At 41.1% G+C, this 24,111-nt stretch overlaps 1 protein-coding gene across 1 annotated transcript; it reads left to right on the forward strand.

The window, feature by feature from the left end:
- Positions 1–867: 867 nt before the first annotated feature.
- On the forward strand, positions 868–9,796 carry LOC110496041 (lysosomal thioesterase PPT2-A). Its single transcript, XM_021571678.2, has 8 exons — positions 868–1,400; positions 3,083–3,236; positions 4,436–4,531; positions 4,674–4,781; positions 4,964–5,047; positions 6,082–6,166; positions 8,402–8,456; positions 8,560–9,796. Exons 1-8 carry the CDS (start codon positions 1,221–1,223, stop codon positions 8,701–8,703), a joined length of 906 nt encoding a protein of 301 aa, XP_021427353.2. The 5' UTR covers positions 868–1,220; the 3' UTR covers positions 8,704–9,796.
- Positions 9,797–24,111: the final 14,315 nt, after the last annotated feature.

Raw genomic sequence — 24,111 nt, forward strand, 5'->3', positions numbered from 1 at the left:
AGGTCCCAATTCCTTATAATTGCACTGCATGATGTGATGCCTTTCTGCGTCCACTGTTTTGCAGGGATGAAGCTGGGGTCGTATGTGGGCCAACTCAGCAGTTTGATCTCTCTGTCTAAATGATTTTGCTTAACTACCCTAAACCATGTCTTAAGAGAGGAATTAACCCACTGATTTTGTCTATTGCATATTTCTATTACTATGTCCTTATTTCCCAAAACTGACTGTATGAGTATCTCTGTCAAAGTAGTCTCAATGTCTTTCCATTTGGATTCGGAATTGCACCAACACACCAGAGGTCTCATTGGGCTGACACATAATAATATTTGAGGTTTGGTAAGGACATACCCCCACAGTTGTTTGGTAATTGTAATGTTGTATATCTAGTTCTTGGTCTCTTACTGTTCCAGATAAACCTTGATATCTGTTTATCCCTACACTGTTTAGGTGGGATTTCTATGGGCAGTGATTGGAACAAATACAGTAACCTTGGCAGGATGTTCATTTTGACTGTTTCAATTCTACTTCTAAGATCCAGCTTGTCCTGTTTTGTTAGTAAAGCCAATTTTACATGGAAATACTGTGTTGAAAACGTGATTTTGTGGGTAAGCAAAATAGTAACCGAGTGAAACATAATTCAGTACTTGTTTTTTGGTATAATGACCAGGCCTTGGTGGCATCCGGAACATTCAGCAGATCTTGAATTATCATTTGAGTATATCCTGACTGAACACAACCCTGCTTACAATGGATATGTTGTCCCAAGTGTGTTCATTTGGGAAAAGGTGCATTCTGTATTTTTTTCAGTCTAGTTATATATTGCTGACTTGTTGAGCCATGCGGTTTCTTTGAGGAGCTATGGAAACCGGAAATTACTTCATGTGGTCTCGCGTTTTTGATCACGAACCGGAACAAACAAACGAAGCAAATGTCAAGCCGTGTTGTGATTAAGCAGCGCCAGTCATATGCAGACATTCAGCATTGGTGTTCGTTTCATTTAAAACAGGATCTATGAAGGGGAATAAGAGTACAGAGTAGTAGCACATGCGAGAACAATTGTATGTATTTGTAACATTTGTCTAAAGAAAAGGGAATACCGCCAAAGCAAGCAACAATATTGTAACCGGATTCGTAGGACATTGTGTACAACAGTGTAAGATATTTAAGTATTCGTTATATGTTTGTTTTTACCGATATTTTATGTTTTTTTTTAAATAACGATGAACGGGCCCTCTTATGCAGTCTCTAGTCCAAGGAAGAGTGGTGCGACAAGGCTGTTGTGGTCACTGTTTGGTGCCTGCCTTGTTGCTGCAGTCATCGGGTACAAACCAGTGGTCATAGTTCATGGGTTGTTCGACAGCTCTGGGGCTTTTGTGGAGTTGCTTCGATTCATCAATCAGGTGAGTGTTTGAAAAGATATCACCACGGTCCACAAATCTAGCTAAAGAAAGATTGCTCATGGATAATAATGAACGCCTGATAGGCTATGTAACTACAGAACAGATCTGGCAGCTAGAGTTATGTAGAATGTATGTGTAAGGCCCATACCAGTATCTTAAACTGTCAATCTTTGGGTAATTTCCATGTTTGTACATGGTGTTTCCATTGTGCTTGTGGAAGCTGGGTGCGCGCCTCAGTTTACTCATGCCAAACATTACTGTGGTATGCTTGAGAATAGCAGGACACTACGGGGTTTTATGAGAACTTTGGTCGCTACAATGTTTCCATTTTCGTTAGGGCTGGTACAAGGGTTACCTTGTTATTTTATGAAGGCTATATTTAAGCAATAAGGCCCGGGATGTGCTATATGGCCAATATTCCACGGCTAAGGGCTGTTCTTAACCACGACGCAACTTGGAGTGCTTGGATACAGCCCTTAGTCGTGGTATACTGGCCGTATTGCTATTAAACTGGTTACCAATATAATTAGAACAGTACAATTTTATTTTTTTGTCATACCCATCTGCTATAAACTGGGTGGTTCGAGCCCTGAATGCTGACAGACAGTTTATAATAGCAATAAGGCAACTTGGAGGTTTGTGATATGGTCAATATACCACGGCTGTATCAAGGCACTCTGCTTTTCCCCTCTGGTCTTATTGCTTAAATATACCACGGCTGTCAGCCAATCAGCATTCAGGGCTCGAACCACCGTTTATAATATGAAATCAGCTGTTTGTCACCAGTCTTATCAGCTGAGTTATTCATGAACACTAGGGAAATAGGCTGTTGATTGTTGCCAGATTCCAGAGCAAAATGTTCCTGGCATAATGTTGCCTAATCATCCCCCCTGGCCTTTGTTTTCTTGTGCGCACACCATCTTCAGGATTATGATCCTTGGGATCATTCTCTTTTTTTTAAGATCAACAATTCATTCAACCTGAAAATACTTACATGGCTCCAGGGGGGAATTTTTTTAGCTGACTGTTATAAGGTGGGGAGGAGACTGAACAGGAGATATGCATGCTCTTGCTGTTTTCAACATAGCAACATCTCACGTGTTTCCCCTCTCCTTGAAGATGATCTCTTCCGGGCTCCCACATTGGTTAAGTGGTTCCCCACCCCCTAACCACATTTTATAATGATTATAAAGAACTTAATTGTCAGAGTGGAAACTACTGTAGTGGACAGAAGTTAATATGTAACTTGATGGCAATACACACTGGATTGCAGGTGTGAGAATGTGAGAAGGTATCACAGGGTCTTTTTGATACACTGTGAGGTCCACTACTTCCAAACTGCCTGACAATCAATATTCGAAACATCACCTCAATAGACTCCTATTAATTAGTAATGTAGTAATACATTTCCAAAGGATAGACTTAGGTGATAACACAACAAGCTGAGGCATTTCAACCAATATAAGTATGCCTGTTTGGCCTCTGCTGAAAAAACAATAAGTCTAGGCTTTGCTTTTGTATAATCAATTCTGTCAGCTGAGGCATTATTTTGTCATTTTTAACATAATATTTTCACTCATTTGTCTGATGCTCCCACACTCCTAGCTTTATAGAACGTTAATTGATGAGGCTGTCTTTGTTATAGTGCTTTAATCTGTCCCATCCTCATCTTCTACTGAAAGTCTCACCCAGGAACCAATGTGTCAGTCTTCGACCTGTTTGACCGCAGCTCCAGCCTACAGCCGCTATGGAAACAAGTGGAGGGCTTCAAGGCTGCCATCTATCCCATCATGCAAAACGCTGCAAATGGGGTCCACTTCATCTGCTACTCTCAAGGTTTGGGTGTATAATTTGCATTTGTTTGGTTCCATTTTGAATCTTTATACATTTAACGGGGGCTATCATTTCACCTCATGTTTCTACAATGAAATGGGAATGCATGTACAGGTAACTGACTACTGGAAACACTTGAGTAAATGAGGGATACAAAGTATATTGAAAGCAAACTCCACACAAGTGTGGTTCCTGAGTTAGTTAAGCTTTGGATCATGTATAAAAATGCCGGATGGGCCATTATTTTGGCTAGCATGGCTTAGCCCCCACCCACAGGGCACAAGTGGTCACTGAGCAGTTTGACGAGCATGACAATGATGTAAACCATATGCCATGGACGTCTTACGCTTCAGCTCCACTATACACGCCATGTTGCTTTGCCATCAGTGTCGCGTCAATGGGACATTCTACCTGCTACACAGAGTTGTTGTTTTGAGAGCAGAGGGGGAGAGCTTCTTTTATTATATTTTCCCCTACTGTACCACATTCATATATTGTGCGTAAGTACAATAGCTTTGCTCCAGTTTTTCGCAAGGACTCATTCAATTGTTGCTGGTGGTTGACCTCTAATTACCCCAGTAATATTGTGAACATAGTCAATGTAGCTAGCTAGCTAGAGTTTCTGCTAGTAGCTTCTTGACTTAATAGATCTTAGTAAAATAACCAGTGGTGTATAGACGAGGCCATATGCAACCAAAATCAACTTTATTTTTCATTATTTCAAGATCGAACGAACACACTCTCAGAGGTTAAATTCTATAGAGAATTTAACCTCTGCGTTTCTTGAGCTTGGACGCTGCCATTGGACGTGATTCAACGCGGGCAGTATAGCAGCTTTCATTGATTTCAAAGGCAGCATTCCCTCAATGGCTGATGGCAATGCCGGACGCCCCATGGCTGTAGTGTAGCAGGGCCATCGGTCACTAGATCTCAACCCAATGGAACACCTATGGGAGATTCTGGAACGGCGCCTGAGACTGCGTTTTCCACCACCAGAAACAAAACGAAAAATACCATAATTTGCTGTGGAAGAATGGTGTCTGATCCCTCCAACAGAGTTCCAGACACTTGTAGAATATATGCCGAGGAGCATTGAATGAGTTCTGGCTCATGGTGGCCCAATGCCCTATTATTACACTTTATGTTGGTGTTGCCTTTATTTTGGCATTTACCTGTATTTACCACCTCTCATTCTGTTCCAGGTGGACTGATTTGCAGAGGGATCCTATCTACTCTTCCTGATCACAATGTCCACTCCTTCATCTCTCTGTCCTCGCCTCAGGCTGGGCAGTATGGAGGTAAGCGTTCACTAGAATCCATCAACTTGATCTTTGTGCTCAACAGCATTGTTTGAAATATGGTACATTGTCATCCTGGCTCCCAGTGTCTGCTGAGGTCTGAACTTAACAGAGACTGGTCTTTTCTCTTGTTTCTGTTCAGACACAAACTACCTGAAGTACCTCTTCCCCCAGTTCATGAAGTTCAACCTGTTCCATTTCTGCTACACCTCAGTGGGCCAAAGGATATCTATCTGCAACTTCTGGAAAGGTTAGTAGGCTGAGCAGAGGATTGGGCAATACAAGGGTTGTGGACTCCCTCAACGCTGAAGGTAGAGGGATTTTCTATATCCGATGACCTATGCCACGGGTTTCTCAAGGAGTCAACGTGGGTGTATTGATGATATGTGGTTGAAGTTTTTGCTCGACTAAAGTGTTTGTTTTCTCTTGCAGACCCCCATCACATGGACATGTATGTGAACAGCAGTGATTATCTGGCTTTATTGAACAGCGAGAGGACAAATCCCAATTCAACAGGTCAGCAACTCTGTCCACATTGCTGTGGGTTCTATATTAATCCACTATTTCAGAGAAGGGTTAGTCTGACTAGTCTATTGCTGCTGAGTCAATGTCAGGAGTTGTATTACTCTGGATTTTATAGGAAACCTTTGCTCATTGTACAGCATTGCTGTCATGTAATTACAATTTTATATACAGGACCTTCAGAAAGTATTCACACCCCTCTACTTTTTCCACATTGTTGTGTTACAGCTTGAATTTAAAATGGATTACATTGAGATTTTGTCGTCACTGGCCTACACACAATACCACACAATGTCAAAGTGTAATTATAATTTTTAATTTCTTTACAAATTAAAAATTGAAAGGTGAAATGTCTTCAGTAATTATTCAACCCGTTTGTTATGGCAAGCCGAAATAAATTCACCAGTAAAACATTTGTTTAAAAAGTTACATAAGTTGCATGGACTCGCTCTGTGTGCAATAAGTGTTTTAACATGATTTTTGAATGATTACCTCATCTCTGTACCCTACACATACAATTATCTAGGTCCCCTCAGTTGAGCAGTGAATTTCAAACACAGATTCAACCACAAAGACCAGGGAAGTTTTCCAATATCTCACAAAGAATGGCACCAATTGGTAAAAATTATCAAATAAAAAGCAGACATTGAAATCAATCGCAGCATATTACTGAGTACCACTCTCCATATATTCAAGCATAGTGGTGGCTGCATCATGTTATGGGTATTCTTGTAATCGTTAAGGACTAGGGAACATTTCAGGTTTGAAAAAACCCCAGAATGGAGCTAAGCACAGGCAGAATCCTAGATGAAAACCCGATTGTCTGCGTTCCACCAGAATCACAGTTTATACTTAAATCTATGGCAAAATCTCTGGGGTATTGCGTGTAGATAGATTAGGGTAAAAAATTAAATGTTTTAATCAATTTTGAATTCAGCCTGTAACAACAATGTGGAATAATTCAAGGGGTATGAATAATTTCTGAAGGCAGTGTAGTTAGGATTTGATATTATTTCTCTTTCACACAGTGTGGAAGAAGAACTTCCTACGTATCAAGAAGCTGGTCTTAATCGGGGGGCCAGACGATGGAGTCATCACACCCTGGCAGTCCAGGTGACTAGTTCCTCTTTCCTAAAGAGTGTAATATTCTTACTAATCTATATTCTGTTAAAGCATTGTTTCCATTCTATCTGCTTTGTGTTTTGTTTTAAATGGACATCTCTTGGAAGTCTTCTCTCTCCACCTTTGGTTCCTAGAGAGATTATACACTACATGACCAAAAGTATGTGGACACCTGCTTGTCAAACATCTCATTCCAAAATAATGGGCATTAATATAGAGTTGTTCCCCTCCCCACTTATCTGCTATAACAGCCTCCACTCTTCTGGGAAGTCTTTCCACTAGATGTTGGAACATTGCTGCAGTGACTAGCTTTCATTCAGCCACGAGCATTAGTGAGGTTGGGCGATTAGGCCCAGCTCGCAGTCGGTGTTCCAATTCATCCCAAAGACGTTTAAGGACAGGGCTCTGTGCAGGCCAGTCAAGTTCTTTGTCTATAGAGATTTCATGGCTGTGTGCTCGATTTTATACAACTGTCAGCAATGGGTGTGGCTAAAATAGCCGAATCCACTCATTTGAAGGGGTGTGTGTGTGTGTGTATATACAGTGCCTTGCGAAAGTATTCGGGCCCCTTGAACTTTGCGACCTTTTGCCACATTTCAGGCTTCAAACATAAAGATATAAAACTGTATTTTTTTGTGAAGAATCAACAACAAGTGGGACACAATCATGAAGTAGAACGACATTTATTGGATATTTCAAACTTTTTTAACAAATCAAAAACTGAAAAATTGGGCGTGCAAAATTATTCAGCCCCTTTACTTTCAGTGCAGCAAACTCTCTCCAGAAGTTCAGTGAGGATCTCTGAATGATCCAATGTTGACCTAAATGACTAATGATGATAAATACAATCCACCTGTGTGTAATCAAGTCTCCGTATAAATGCACCTGCACTGTGATAGTCTCAGAGGTCCGTTAAAAGCGCAGAGAGCATCATGAAGAACAAGGAACACACCAGGCAGGTCCGAGATACTGTTGTGAAGAAGTTTAAAGCCGGATTTGGATACAAAAAGATTTCCCAAGCTTTAAACATCCCAAGGAGCACTGTGCAAGCGATAATATTGAAATGGAAGGAGTATCAGACCACTGCAAATCTACCAAGACCTGGCCGTCCCTCTAAACTTTCAGCTCATACAAGGAGAAGACTGATCAGAGATGCAGCCAAGAGGCCCATGATCACTCTGGATGAACTGCAGAGATCTACAGCTGAGGTGGGAGACTCTGTCCATAGGACAACAATCAGTCGTATATTGCACAAATCTGGCCTTTATGGAAGAGTGGCAAGAAGAAAGCCATTTCTTAAAGATATCCATAAAAAAGTGTTGTTTAAAGTTTGCCACAAGCCACCTGGGAGACACACCAAACATGTGGAAGAAGGTGCTCTCTCCAAAATTGAACTTTTTGGCAACAATGCAAAACGTTATGTTTGGCGTAAAAGCAACACAGCTGAACACACCATCCCCACTGTCAAACATGGTGGTGGTGGCAGCATCATGGTTTGGGCCTGCTTTTCTTCAGCAGGGACAGGGAAGATGGTTCAAATTGATGGGAAGATGGATGGAGCCAAATACAGGACCATTCTGGAAGAAAACCTGATGGAGTCTGCAAAAGACCTGAGACTGGGACGGAGATTTGTCTTCCAACAAGACAATGATCCAAAACATAAAGCAAAATCTACAATGGAATGGTTCAAAAATAAACATATCCAGGTGTTAGAATGGCCAAGTCAAAGTCCAGACCTGAATCCAATCGAGAATCTGTGGAAAGAACTGAGAACTGCTGTTCACAAATGCTCTCCATCCAACCTCACTGAGCTCGAGCTGTTTTGCAAGGAGGAATGGGAAAAAATTTCAGTCTCTCGATGTGCAAAACTGATAGACATACCCCAAGCGACTTACAGCTGTAATCGCAGCAAAAGGTGGCGCTACAAAGTATTAACTTAAGGGTGCTGAATCATTTTGTACGCCCAATTTTTCAGTTTTTGATTTGTTAAAAAAGTTTTAAATATCCAATAAATGTCGTTCCACTTCATGATTGTGTCCCACTTGTTGTTGATTCTTCACAAAAAAATACAGTTTTATATCTTTATATTTGAAGCCTGAAATGTGGCAAAAGGTCGCAAAGTTCAAGGGGGCCGAATACTTTCGCAAGGCACTGTATGTATATGTGTGTTATTCATTCAAGGTCATTAACTCAATGGTTCCATCCCTTCTTTTTTTACTTTTTTAGTCAGTTTGGATTTTACGATGACAACGAGACTGTCGTTGAGATAAAGGACCAGGATGTAAGTATTATTTTAGACCATGGTTGTGTGTAAACATGACACAAGATCCCATGTACATTGATGTTGTCTTATAATGATTCCTTGCCTTCTCCTTCTTTCCCAGTTATATTTGAGAGATGTGTTTGGTCTGAAGACCCTAAATGCTCGTGGGGATCTGTTCCTGTGCTCCATGGCTGGAGTAGAGCACATCAATTGGCACTCCAATTACACCGTGTTCAACACCTGCATTGAAAAGTGGCTTGTCTAGAGCTGACTACTCCACCGAACAGCATGGGAAGAACAGTCCCATTTTCATACAATCGTTAGTGAAACACACACTCCTACTCATGCACAAAGTTTTACTTCTGCAGTGTGGTACTCATATTTCCACTGTGTGTGAAACTTTCATTGTGAACTACATCTTATGTTCTTACATTTCTGTGAGAATGAATCAAAACATTACCCTCGTGTGTGTGTGTGTGTGTGTGTGTTTTACCCACACATACTTTGAGGTATCACACAACAGTGCCTGACTGAGTGACATCCGGTACATTTGCAGACCCACTGCTCAGTTCATCTCATTGCTTAAGTGACTTTTACCATTGGTTTTTAGCTGGTAACAAATGTCTTTCTGACCTGTAAAGTAAACCGTTGGTCATTGCTAAGCCACCCGGCAGACCGCTGCAGTAGAAATCATGCCATTAGTTTTGTGTTACCCATGTGTCTGCGTTCCATTGTGTGTTTACAAACTGAAGTGCTATGGCACACTGCCTCTAGTGATTGTGCTAAAAGGGGGGAGAGGATAGAAAAAAGGGAAGAGCTACTGGAGACAAAAAAACAAAACAAAAAAAGAATATGAGAACGGAAGGAGGGTTTAGGAATGGATGGAAGGGGAGTAGAGTGCCAGTGCCATGAGGTAAGTTACCTGTCCACTTGAGCATAATGTACGTGACTTACCTGTACCTCTCGTTGCAATTTGGTATCTCAGGCTTTTGATCAAACCTGTGTCTGTTTTTGTCAAAGGAATGATTTATTTTTAACTTGACTGTTTTGTTATAGGTGTTTTTATTGTATGACAGGGGATTGCCTGTGAGACGATAGTAATTTCACTAAGTTACAATGTGAATTAAGGTGGCAAGCATTGCACAAAGATTGAAAATGTTATCTGCTTAAATGTCATTTGATGTGAACTTAAAATGAGACTCAGATTGTTATATTTTCATTGTTGACATTGCAGTATTAAGTGTATTTTAATATTGTCACATACTTCCTGGTTTATGTTCTGCTTCTAAGGGAAGTTCTGCTTCTAAGGGAAGTTTTAAAATTGACATTGCATAAATCAATAGATTACTGAAAGGGATACTTTTCTGTGTTCTCTGAGTTCTTTACACTGCATTTATCTGTTAAGGTTTAACACTTGTGGGAATTGGCCTATAGGGGTAGATTGAAATGTTTCTTACAGAATAAATGTTAAATGCATAACCATAGTAGCAATTGAAAGGGAACAGTTTGAAGGTAATAGGGAAATGATTAGACCAAAGGTGAGGACACAACAGTTCACAAGACTGAATCCAAATGTTACGCTTGAATTTATGTGCATTTTACATTTACTGTACTTTCGTCTGCATTGGTTGATAACAAAATCTGAAAATAATCTCGATACATTTAACATAAGGCTATTCCTGGAAAATGGAAAATGTGGGGTAGGTGCAACATAAGACAAAATTACAAGGGTTTTAATGCTCTGAAGGTGACCATCCCTTCGGCTGTAAATGTGTCTACCGTGTCCACATTGTGTTCGGATTCCCTTTTCCCAAGCTATATTCAAATGCCACTATGTATTCTACAAATGGTATAATAGGTCAAATATAACGACTGATGGCAGTAGCTACCCTACTGTAGCTAACTAGCCAGCTAACCACTGTAGCTAGCCAGCAAGCAACTCTAAAGGGATTGCAAACGGTTTAGCCAAACAAAAACAGTTTTATCTAAATACACTTAAGGCTCCCCGAGTGGCGCAAGGCACTGCATCGCTGTTGCTAGCTGTGTCACTAGAGATCCTGGTTCGAGTCCAGGCCTTCACAGCGTCGTCCGGGTTAGGGGAGGGTTTGGCCGGCAGGGATGTCCTTGTCCCTTTGCGCTCTAGCGACTCCTGTTGTGGCCCGCTGACACATGCGGCAGGTGTACGGTGTGTCCTCCAACACATTGGTGTGGCTGGCTTCCAGGTTACGCCGGCATTGTGTCAAGAAACAGTGCGGCTTGGTTGGGTCGTGTTTCGGAGGACGCATGTCTCTCGACCTTCACCTCTCCCAAGTCCGTACGGGAGTTGCAGCGATGAGACAAGACTTTAACTACCAATTGGATACCGGAGAAAAAGGGGTAAAAATATACAAATACGCTGAAGGCCATGGAAGAACTATGGCATTTTCCGCTTCCAGGAATTGTGTACAGATCCTTGCAACATGGGGCTGTGCATTTTCATGATGAAACATGAGGTGATGGCGGCGGAAGAATGGGACGACAATGGGTCTCGGGATCTCTTCACATTATGTCTGTGTGTTCAAATTGCCATTGATAACATGCAATTGTGTTCGTTGTCCGTAGCTTATGCCTGCCCATATCATAACCCCACCATGGGGCACTCCGTTCACAACGTTGACAGGAGTAAACCGCTCGCCCACACAACGCCATACACGCTGCCTGTCATCTCCGTGGTACAGTTCGACGTTGAACATTTGCCCACTGAAGTCGGTTATGTCGCTGAATTGCAGTCAGGTCAAGACCCTGGTGAGGACTACGAGCGCGCAGATGAGCTTCCCTGAGACGGTTTCTGACAGTTTGCAGAAATTCTTTGGTTGTGCAAACCCACAGATTCATCAGCTGTCCGGGTGGCTTGTCTCAGAGATCCTCGCTCTAGAAAGAGGCCCGGATTTCCAATTTCCAGTCGGAGCTCGTTTATTTCCGACTTCCCAGTTAGTTGTCTTGAACTCACTGAAGTCAAGTTTTCACAGTTCTGAGTTAACAGTTGTTTTGAGCGTGGCACAAATCACGCTTCATTGACAGCATGGCCAATGTTGAATGTTTATCATTTTAAACTTGGAAACGAGCCCCTTAATCACATATTTGGGACCACACAGCCAATCCACTGAATAGCAGGCGAGTGATTGCTTTGCAAAGCTTGTAGAGTTAGCCACTGTCACTGATTCCTTCCAAACCACTCATTGTTGAATTTGCAATTTCCAACTTGTTGTGTAATGTTTATGTCCAATGGCAGATGATCACCAATATGTTTTATCTCTAATTTCTCTTCCTTATTTCTCATTTATTTTTATATAACCTTTATTTAACTAGGCAAGTCAGTGAAGAACAAATTCTTATTTACAATGACGGCATACCCCGGCAAAACCCAGACGACGCTGGGCCAATTGTGCGCCGCCCTATGTGACTAGCAATCACGGCCGGTTGTGATACAGCCTGGAATCGAGCCAGGGTCTGTAGTGACACCTCTAGCATGTTTATAATCTACATAGTTATTACCCCCCCTAAACCTGAATCTCAACGTAGCTTTATGATCTTTCTTACCACTATTATTTTAGGGTTCTAATCCCCCTCTTTGAAAAACTCCCCACTGTGAACAAATCTTTTACATTCCTGAACCTTCACTATCTCTATCCTTACATTACCCACAATAGCTATGATCTATTGTTATTCTCAATGACCTTCAAATCAAATCCAACTTTATTTCTCACGTGAGCCAAATTCAACAAGTGTAGACTTTACCGTGAAATGCTTACTTATACAAGCCCTTGACCAACAGTGCAGTTCAAGAAGAGTTACCTTCCTGACCATATTAAAGTGTTATACCTAAATACAATTTTGGAGCCAGTTTTTGGTAATCTTTGGTAATGCAAACATGTATTTATTATATTTCTCATTAGACAGCAGTATACCATCCTGCATCCCACTGCTGTAGAAAATAGTACAAATAAAGAACAACCCTTGAATGAGTAGGTGAGTCCAAACTTTTGACTGGTACAAACATAACATTGAATATTCAACTCACCTTCAAATAGCTCCACGAGGAAGAAATTATTCACAGATTATCTTTGAGGTGTTCTGTCTTCAGGATGTTCTGGGCTGTGTGAGAACAGAGTGGCAGTTGAGTGAGCTGGGGCCTTTTATGGCCCTGCCTCTGGGAGCCTGTCAGCTTGAGACATGATGAGAAAGAGTGAGAGAGGGCCTACCTGTAAGATATTTTGTGAATATTGCTATAAAACATACTTCAATTTGAAGAGGTTTTTGACCACTCAGGGAGCTAATCGCAAACACTCATTAAAACAGGAACAAATTATTGTCTACGCTAAAGAATGTGAATTTGGTCATCAAAATGCTTTTTGATATGTTTCAAAACGTGACCGTTTCGAGAGATTTCTGGACACTATAGGGGACACATTGGCCTTGTTATGGGTGAACGTCTATAAAGATAGATTGGTATAAGATATCTGATCCATTTCTGGGGCACATGTTGACAAGATGTTGTGGAATCACAGAAGGGCAATATTGACCAACTGAGAATCTCAGTGTACAGCTCAATAAACACAATAGGCGTTTTGTTCCATTTCAGTCTTCTCTGATGTGTTTAAAGTGTCATATTGGGATGCAAACTAAAAATTGAATAAATGTCAACTCTATATCTGACATGATACTGGAGTCTTTTTTTTAAGCCCATAACCATGTGTGTGAGGTGTATACTTTTGTTTTGCAGTAGATTTGTTTTAGACTACCAAGAAACACTGTGTGACACTGATTTAGCCGACTGCAGTAAAAGGCTATTAAGTCATTAGTAAAGGGCCACATTGTTAAAAAGTACAATTATATTTTGTAGGTGGTTTTTAGCCTGTCAATCATTTATTGCTTCATAAGCAGAAAAATTGTGGGTTCCGAAGTCATTAAGCAGGTTGTGAACCTAGGGTCACCTTACGTTCATAATATTTAACGCATTAAGGAGTTATCTGTTAGACACCTGGAGAGGAGGAGAGAGTGATTTAGTCCCAAGCTTGCAGACCCTGTAGCTGCTTGTAAATACCCCTGCACCCAAGCCCCCACACATTTTATTAACTAGGCAACTTAGTTAAGAACAAATTCTTACCTACAATAACGGCCTGCGCCACTCGGGAGGTCTCTCTCTCTCTCTCTCTCTCTCTCTCTCTCTCTCTCTCTCTCTCTCTCTCTCTCTCTCTCTCTCTCTCTCTCTCTCTCTCTCTCTCTCTCTCTCTCTTTGACTATGCAATATTAATCATTCAACTATGACACTAATGTTTATGACTAAACCTTTATATAAATCATATTATTGTTACACAATACTATGTATAAACCTTTATATAGATCATCAATATTATTATTACACAGGTATAAAAAGCTAGTATACATACACCAAAGACACAGCTTAAAGTGAATGGAAAAATGTTTTGCCTAACTGAAATTCCTCCTTACCGTCATCTCTGCTAAACAAGACCATGACGAAGACACGGAAAGTTTGAAACAGCATACCAAGCAGCTACGCAAAACGGTCTTGAGTGACAGCTAATCTGCCCAATTAGCTTATTCCCTTGAAATTCGACACTCCACATAAGGAGTTACCCTTATTACCCATATTTGTACAGATGCCTACAGTAGCTCTGATTGGCTATGGCGCACTGGTCCTGGACAAGACAGATGTTTTGTTGGGTTTTATTTGCTGCAGTGTCTATTAATTGTCCAAATGCACAGCCGTTTTCCCACTCTATATTGCTATAGAATTTTCACAAATGCCTTAGTACTGTATATGTTATTCCCAAACATTCTATGAATTTATGAAAACAAAACTTAAACAACAATGTATTTTATTCTTCCTGGGGGTGTATATGAACAGATTTGAATAACATTTCATGTTGCTTAAACACAGTGTCAGTTCCACTTTAATTTACAGCATTCTCCTCACTCAGACAACAAAACATTTCCAAATGTTGCCCAATCCACAGGGATGGGGCAACTTCTTGTTGTGCAAGGTACTCAAGATCGGCTGTCAGTCAAAACCAATGATGTATACAAACCCTGGATTGCTAATGCTATGTATTGGCAATTGAGAGGCTTTAAAACTACCGGTTGGCAGTGGTGTAAAGTACTTAAATAAAAATACTTTAAAGTACTACTTAAGTTGTTTTTTGTTGTCACGCCCTAATCTGTTTCACATGTCCTTGTTTTTATTTATTTGACCTTTATTTATACATGTTTTTTCTCATTGAGATAATATCTCTTTTCCAAGAGAGGCCTGGTCCAATAGCAGCAGGGGGAACAACGTTTCAGACAAAACAACTTACATACACTAACACAACATTAAACAAAACTATAAACAAACAAACAGTACGACTATTACATAAAAAAGACAAACATCTTGACTAAAAACAGCTGGCCTAATAACAATTACACTCTTCTATGATGTATACATCGATCAAGTGTTTAAACTCCACCAACGAAACTAGATCATCACATTTGAAAATGTTCAGGAGAGAATTCCAGGACCAGGGAGCTAAGTAACTTAAACTGTTTCTACCATGACCTGTTCTAATTTTTGGTACTGTTAGAAGCAAATCAGAATGGGACTGTAATTGATATTTATTTACTGACCTGACTAAAAAATAACAGAGATAAAATGGCATTTTACCCAGTATGGCCTTATAAATCAGTGTATACCAGTGTTTAACTCTACGCAAGGTCAATGACGACCAGCCAACAGCACTGTAGAGATCACAATGATGTGTTAGACGTTTCTGATTTGTAATGAACCTGAGGGCTGCATGATACACTGAATCAAGTGCTCTCAGGGTAGTGGCTGAGGCCTGCATATATATATATAACATCACTAAAATCTAAAACCGACAGTAATGTACATCATACCAGCTCCTTCCTGGCCTCAAAAGAAAAACAAGCCTTATGCCGGTAATAAAATCCTATTTTCAGCTTGAGCTTCCTTATCAAGTTCTCTACATGCACAGTGAAGCTCAGCTTATCATCAACCCACACACCCAAATATTGTGCCTGTCTCCACCCCCTCCAGGCGTTGCTCATCATCCCCAGTGTATTTATACCTGTGTTTTCTGTCTCTCTGTGCCAGTTTGTCTTGTTTTCCAAGTCAACCAGCAGTCATCTCCTAGCTCCTATTTTCCCAGTCTTTGTTTTTCCTAGTCCCCATGTCCTGACTACAAACCCACCTGCCTGTCCACTCTAACTGGACTGAACTCGAGCCTGCCTATCGCCTTGTACTGTTTGGACTCGGACCTGGTTACTGAACCCCTGCCTGCCCTGAACTCGAGACTGTCTAACGCCCTGTACTGTTTGGACTCGGACCTGGTTACTGAACCCCTGCCTGCCCTGAACTCGAGACTGTCTAACGCCCTGTACTGTTTGGACTCAGACCTGGTTACTGAACCCCTGCCTGTCCTGACCTCGAGCCTGCCTTATCGCCTTGTACTGTTTGGACTCGGACCTGGTTACTGAACCCCTGCCTGTCCTGACCTCGAGACTGTCTAACGCCCTGTACTGTTTGGACTCAGACCTGGTTACTGAACTCTCGCCTGTACCCGACCTGCCTTTTGCCTACTCCTTGTGTTATAATAAATATCGTAGCTCAACCATCTGCCTCGTGTGTCTGCATATGGGTCTCGCCTTGTGCCTTTATATGTGGTATCTGTACTTTACTATTTATATTGTTGACAACTTTTACTTTTACTCCACTACATTCCTAAAGAAAATAATGTACTTTTTACTCCATACAGTTTCCCAAACACCCAAAGTACTCGTTACATTTTGAATGCTTAACAGGACAGGAAAATGGTCCAATTCACACACTTATCAAGAGAACATCCCTGGTCATCCTTACTGCCTCTGATTTGGTGGACTCACTAAATTGTGACTGAGTGTTGGAACGTGCCCTTGGCTATCCGTAAAATTTTAAAACAAGAAAATTGTGCCATCTGGTTTGCCTAATATAAGGAAGTTCAAATTTATATTTTCTACTTATTCATAATTTAGTAATTAAATTAACTTTTGATACTTAAATATTTAAAATCAAATACTTTTAGACTTTTACTCAAGTAATATTTTACTGGGTGACTTTCACTTGAGTCATTTTCTGTTAAGGTATCTTTACTTTTACTCAAGTATGACAATTGGGTTCTTTCCCCAGCATTGCTGGTCGGCCATATTGGCCGTCCCCAGTAGGAATGTATGGAATTCTACAGTATTTCAATTAAATGTTTCAAGGCCAAAATAACATGCATTTAAGTATTGTTTTTAATGGGGACAGTAACAGTAGTATCAACAACAACAAAAATATGCTAAGGAGAAGAAAAAAAAATCATGAATTTATTTTATATTTTTATTAGCACACATAATATAATTGAAAATCATGCATTAAGGTGTCTGTAACATAATAAACGTATCAAAAACGAAAGTAGACATTTATAAAAAACATTTATATAGCTTTAAAAATATTTTTTACAGTGGAGGAGTACCAAGATTGATGCCCGATTGCTTCATTGCCTGTCAGTCATCCAGGTTTTATACACATCACTGCCTGGTCAAAACCCAGACAGGGCTGTGAAGCGCAGAGCCGGAGCTCTGATATTATGTATAGCGTGTTAAAGGCGGTCCGGTACAGTTCCTTCATATATTATGACAATATTTTGACAATATTTTGTGACGTTAGGGCTTTTGACAGCACAGACACAATGGAACTCTGCATTAAACGTTAACATTAAATTAGATCTGTAAACGTACAAACCCTATGTTACAACTATGAATGGACATTTACACGATCAATTCTCCCTTTATTCTGTTACATATATTTTTTAAGTGTACAAACTTTTGTCAGTAATGGGCATCTGCAAAGGACATGAACAGAACGTAGCTAGTTGAAGTAAGTTAGTCAATCAACCAACTCCAGCCCAGACGTTAAGAGTTCCTTTGCAGCTTCCGGTTTTAATTCCAAAATAAAAGTGCATTCAATACCGACATTATACCAGTAGATGTCGTAGGCTTGGGCCTTCAGCAAATGACTTTTGAAGAGAATGACAAAGACACAGAAGAGCCTTGTCTAGAATTACCTCCTGAGCTGCAAAATAGAAAGTAAACATGATTTAGGCCTATTCGGCTACCTAAATATGCCATGTTGTTGTGTGTTATTTACTGGCCATATAATTACATCATGTATTTGTATAGCTGTGTGGGGCTACTGTGGTGATCATGCAACCTAATGAATCACACTTTTTACAGTATTTGGGAGCACGGACTGTAGGCCTTATGTTGGGAATTTTGACTGTTGTATTAGTGAATTCCACTCTACTGTATATGTAGGCTTGTTATAGCTATTTGCGTTGCACAACCTCATCACGCAGAGGCTATATCCATATCAATAAATGAGGCAAAACAAAATATTGATTAAGTGTTGGCTATAACCTGTCCTGAGGGAAATAGCCAAGGGGTCCCAAATGGTCAAGACTATCTATAACCTATTATTATTGCCAGATCTGTTTTTACTAACAGCCACTGTACATCCTTCAACTATTTAGTGAAAACATTATTTAGAGGCTATATTTAGAGGCCTGTGAGCTAGGGTCTCTTTTTAAGGCGAGCTCTATAATTTAAAAAAAAACGTTATTTTCTAAAATTATTCCATAAGATACCAGTACCCAGCACCGAGCCACCAGCTTGTCCCAGACGTAAATAAATCCAAATAATATCTGATCCCCATTCCCCTCTTCTGTTGTCCTTTTTCTTCCTCTCCTCATCATGCACACTGCTCCCCAGACACTCCTAATTCCCCCTTCTTATCATCCTCTCCACAGGGTCCTGGCATCTATAGCTGGTTTCATGGATGAACTCTCACCAAAATTTTTAAATAAGAATTAGTTCTTAACTGACTTGCCTAGTTAAATAAAGTTTCAATAAAAATAAAATACAAAAATGAGAGGTAACGAGAATGTCATATTTGGTAGACAAAAACGCCATACCATTTTTGGGAATCATATTCCAAAAGTCAGCCAAGTCTTAAGTTTTATTGGCGAATAACAACCAACTGAAATGTGTTTTCCGCATTTAACCCGACCCCTCTCAATCAGAGAGGTGCGGGGGGCTGCCTTAATTGACATCCACGTCTTCAGCGCCCGGGGAACAGTGGGTTAACTTTTTTTTAACCCTTTTGTCCCCAATTGGTAGTTATAGTCTTGTCCCATCGTTGCAACTCCTGTACGAACTCGGGAGAGGCAAAGGTCAAGAGCCATGAAACACGACCCAGTCAAGCCGCACTGCTTCTTGACACACTGCTCGCTTAACCCGGAAGCCAGCTGTACCAATGTGTCGGAGGAAACACCATCCAACTGGCGACAGTGTCAGTGTGCATGCGCCCGGCCCGCCACAGGAGTCGCTAGAGAGCGATGGGACAAGGACATCCCGGTTGACCAAACCCTGCCCTAACCTGGACGACGCTGGGCCAATTGTGTGCCGCCTCATGGGTCTCCCGGTCGCGTCCGGCTGCGACACAGCTCGGGATCGAACCCGGATCTGTAGTGACGCCTCTAGCACTGCGATGCAGTGCCTTAGACTTCAGTGCCACTCGTGAGGCCCCCTAACCCTGAATTTCTAATAAAATAATTCCCTACAAACCTCACTACTCCAACCCAAAAGACAACCCACTCCCCATTCCCGTCCAACCTCGCTGACCCTATCAAACTACCTCTCCCTTTATACATCATAGAGGTCACTAAATAATACGTTGAACCGTTTCCTCTACCATACATCCATTACACATTCCAGTACCATGTTTCCCTATCAATCTTAAGGATGGATTCAATCCCGTATGCCCTAATCTCATCCTACACAACATAACCTCCCTTCTGTTCCAATTACATGAAACCATCTCCTGTACACATTTCCTTCTATTATAAAAATGTCTACCCTTACTACTTTCATCCCATTGTCTAACCCATTTTTCTGAATCTGTACCTGTATATCCACAATATTATTTCCACTGCTCTTTTTGATATTATATCTACTATATCATTTACATAAACACCTTTATGAGCCGGAATCCAACAGAACTGAATTTCAATACCATTTCTTTGTAACCCCATTATTTCCAGCCGGACCTATTACTACTCTTCTTGGTTGCTCCTCCTCTATCCATTGCAATCCAACAATTAATCGAACCATTTCTGTTGAATATACAGATAAATCACTAGTTAGTCTTTTGCATAGATCCACATCCAACTCAGGAATAAATACACCTGCTCCTGTCTTCCCATTCATGGAATCCTTTGAACCATCTGTATACACTGCAAGACAAGAATAAAACGTTTGAACATATTGATCCACTATTGTTCCTACATTATCTTCACACCACTGTTTCTTTTCTTCTATCAGGCTAAGATCAACATGTGGTGTTGTATAGAACCACAGTGGCACATTTCCTATTGCCACAGACGGCCCTATAACAACATCTCTGAGTCCATATTCATCAACCCTTTTTCCAATCTCTGTGCCAAAACCCTTCTTTTGATATCGTTCATAATCCCAACAGTCTTCCAATACTGTCAGTGTAGGATGATCTTCCGTACTAGCCTTCAGTCTTGCCCAGTATGCCAGGACTAGCTTAACTCTAAGGGACAGTTTCCCAAGTATCTCCTTGTAAAGCCTCAACCAGTGTAGTTTTAAAATGCACCATCACACATCCTGAGTGCCCTCACTTGCATCATATCAAGGTGCAACAGCGATGTAAAAGCTGCAGAACCACATACAAAGCACCTGTAATCTACGGACGATCTCATGGCCAGTCCTCTACAGCCAGAAGAGGACTGGCCACCCCACATAGCCTGGTTCATCTCTAGGTTTCTTCCTAGGTTTTGGCCTTTCTAGGGAGTTTTTCCTAGCCACCGTGCTTCTACACCTGCATTGCTTGCTGTTTGGGGTTTTAGGCTGGGTTTCTGTACAGCACTTTGAGATATCAGCTGATGTACGAAGGGCTATATAAATAAATTTGATTAGATTTGATCAAAGTACAATAAATATTCAGTAAAGATTGCCTATCTGCCCCCCAATCATGACCAACTATTGTCCTCATAAGTTTTAATACTTTCTTACATTTAATACATGTCTCAATACATGTAATATGATGTCTCATGTAAGCTTCATCAAACCATAGCCCCAAATACTTAAGTTCTGTTACTCTTTCCATTCGTTCTCCATATAATTGAACACTGACATCTTCCTTCATCTTTTTGTTAGCGAACAACATACATGTATGGCAAGATTTAGATAAAGAAAACTTGAAACCCCATGAAAAGGACCATTCCTCCACTGCTACAACAGCACCTTGCATTTTCTCTATTGCACAATAAATATTCCTTTCCAAATGGCACCATCATCTGCATATAAGGCCACCCCTATATCCTGTCTAATATCCCCAAAGATATCATCACTCATCATCGTGAATAAGATAGGACTAATATCAGTACCCTGTAGAGTTCCATTTTCCACCTCGTATTCTCTTGATAACTCCAATCCCACCCTTACCTGGAAGGTTCAGTCAAACAAGAAATCCATAATCCAGTTGTACATTCTCCCACTAATACCCATTCCATTCCATTTAATCTGTAGACCTTCCCTCCACATTGTATCATTTACTTTTCAATGTCAAAATATACTATTGACATCAATTCCTTCATTGCCAAATCTTTGGTCACCTCAGTACTAACTGTAACTAATTCATCAAGGGTAGTCCTTCCTTTTCTGAATCCACTCTGGTATGGACTTAATAGACTCCTATGTTCCAGATAATAAATCCATCTGATGTAAGTGCAAAAGGTCTATAATTAGCAGGACTGGATGGATCTTTACCAGGCTTCTTCTTTGTCTATGATATACTGGCAGTCCGCAAACCAACGCTAAAGGTGCATACCGCCACCTACTGTGCTGGAGTGTGTGGTCAATCACAGTTTACAACATTTCTAAATCATATTACCTAACTCAGTACTTCTGAGAAAATAAAAAAAGAGCCCTACTAACTTCTAATAGACACTCCCACATCCCCAAAATCCCTTCCAAACCCCTCTAACCCCGTCCAACCTCAATGACCCTACACTCTTTCCCTCGCCAACATACTTACAACAATATGACAACACATGCTCCACCGTTTCATTGACCAGACACAAACCATTCACATGCTTGCCAACTAGATATAATGACGAGTTCAATGTACAATGTCCTAAGTGCAATCGAGAAAACACCACCTTCCTAATCTGACCTTTGAATCTTGGTCCACCGACCTTTCTTTCGAGGGCATATAAATGCTGGCACTTGGGCTCAGAGTCCCATATCTTATGCCACACATCTATCCAAATGCCTCTGATCTTACATTTGGCCTCACCTCTACCCAGTGGAACATTAATATCAATTATATCTTGTTTCAAAGCTCTTTTAGATAACTGGTATACAATTTAATTCCCTTCCAAAGCCCGAATGTGCTGGGACCCAGCAGAATCTCACTACTACGCCCATTCTCTCAATTCTCCATAATAACATGAATACCTCCAATAGTAGGTCACTCCTATTAGATTTACCAGTTGAAAAACTATTCAATACAGACAGAGAATCTGAGCATACTATAATTCTAACAGGTTGTACATCCTCCACCCACTGGAGGGCAACTATTATCGCCAACATTTCAACTGAGTATACTGACAGTTCATCTGTTAGTCTTCTACATATCTGCACATCAGATTCAGGAATGTAAACACCTGCTCCTGTGCGCCCACTATCCGGGTCCTTGGATCCATCTGTGAAAAGCAGTATAAAAGCATAAACATTTCTACCAATGTAATTGTCAACCAGTTTCTCTATATCACTGACATCTGATCAATCTTTCCTTTTCTCTACCAAGGTTAGATCAACAACAGGATCTGGGAGTAACCATGGAGGAACATCCCCTATCACCACAGAAGGGCCAACCTCCAACTCCCTAAAACCCTTCTCATCAGCAAGCTTCCCAACTGTCCAACCAAAACCACTGCCTTGTCTACTAGTATATTCCCAATAGTAATCTAGAACAGTAGCAGTGGGATGCTCAACCTCACAGCCTTTCAACTAGAGGTCGACCGATTATGATTTTTCAACGCCATACCGATACCGATTATTGGAGGACCAAAAAAGCCGATACCGATTAATCGGCCAATTAAAAATATATATATTTGTAATAATGACAATTACAACAATACTGAATTAACACTTATTTTAACTTAATATAATACATCAATTAAATCAATTTAGCCTCAAGTAGATAATGAAACATGTTCAATTTGGTTGAAAAAATGCAAAAACAAAGTGTTGGAGAAGAACGTAAAAGTGCAATATGTGTTATGTAAGAAAGCTAATGTTTCAGTTCCTTGCTCAGAACATGAGAACATATGAAAGCTGGTGGTTCCTTTTAACATGAGTCTTCAATATTCCCAGGTAAGAAGTTTTAGGTTGTAGTTATTATAGGACTATTTCCCTCTATACCATTTGTATTTCATTAACCTTTGACTATTGGATGTTCTTATAGGTGTAACGGATGTGAAATAGCTAGCTAGTTAGCGGTGGTGCGCGCTAAATAGCATTTCAATCGGTGACGTCACTTGCTCTGAGACCTTGAAGTAGTGGTTCCCCTTGCTCTGCAAGAGCCGTGGCTTTTGTGGAGCGATGGGTAACGATGCTTCATGGGTGACTGTTGTTGATGCGTGCAGAGGGTCCCTGGTTCGCGCCCGGGTATGGACGAGGGGACGGTCTAAAGTTATACTGTGACATTGGTGCCGTGACCCGGATCGCTGGTTGCTGCGGAACAGGAGGAGGTCAAAAGGGGGGTGAGTGTAATGGATGTGAAATAGCTAGCTAGTTAGCGGTGATGCGCGCTAAACAGCGTTTCAATCGGTGACGTCACTTGCTCTGAGACCTTGAAGTAGTGGTTCCCCTTGCCCTGCAAAAGCCGCGGCTTTTGTGGAGCGATGGGTAACGATGATTCGTGGGTGACTGTTGTTGATGTGTGCAGAGGGTCCCTGGTTCACGCCCGGGTATGGGCGAGGGGACGGTCTAAAGTTATACTGTGACATAGGCACTTTAGTGTTGCCAGTGTAACAGTATAGCTTCCGTCCCTCTCCTTGCTCCTCCCTGGGCTCGACAAGCAACACAAAGACAACAGCCACCACATCGAAACAGCGTTACCCATGCAAAGCAAGGGAAACAACCACCCCAAGGCTCAGAGCGAGTGAAGTTTGAAACGCTATTAGCTCGCGCTAACTAGCCAGCCATTTCACTTTGGTCACACCAGCCTCATCTCGGGAGTTGATGGGTTTGAAGTCATAAACAGCGCAATGCTTGATGCACAACGAAGAGCTGCTGGCAAAACGCAGAAAAGTGCTGTTTGAATGAATGTTTACGCTCCTTTTACGCGCCTGCTTCTGCCTACCATCGCTCAGTAATATCATCAACCTAGTGATTATGATTGATTGTTTTTTTATAAGATAAGTTTAATGCTAGCTAGCAACTTACCTTGGCTTACTGCATTCGCGTAACAGGCTCCTTGTGGAGTGCAACGAGAGAGAGGCAGGTC

The sequence above is a fragment of the Oncorhynchus mykiss genome, chromosome 18 (genome assembly GCF_013265735.2).
Source record: "Oncorhynchus mykiss isolate Arlee chromosome 18, USDA_OmykA_1.1, whole genome shotgun sequence".
Taxonomy (NCBI): domain Eukaryota; kingdom Metazoa; phylum Chordata; class Actinopteri; order Salmoniformes; family Salmonidae; genus Oncorhynchus; species Oncorhynchus mykiss.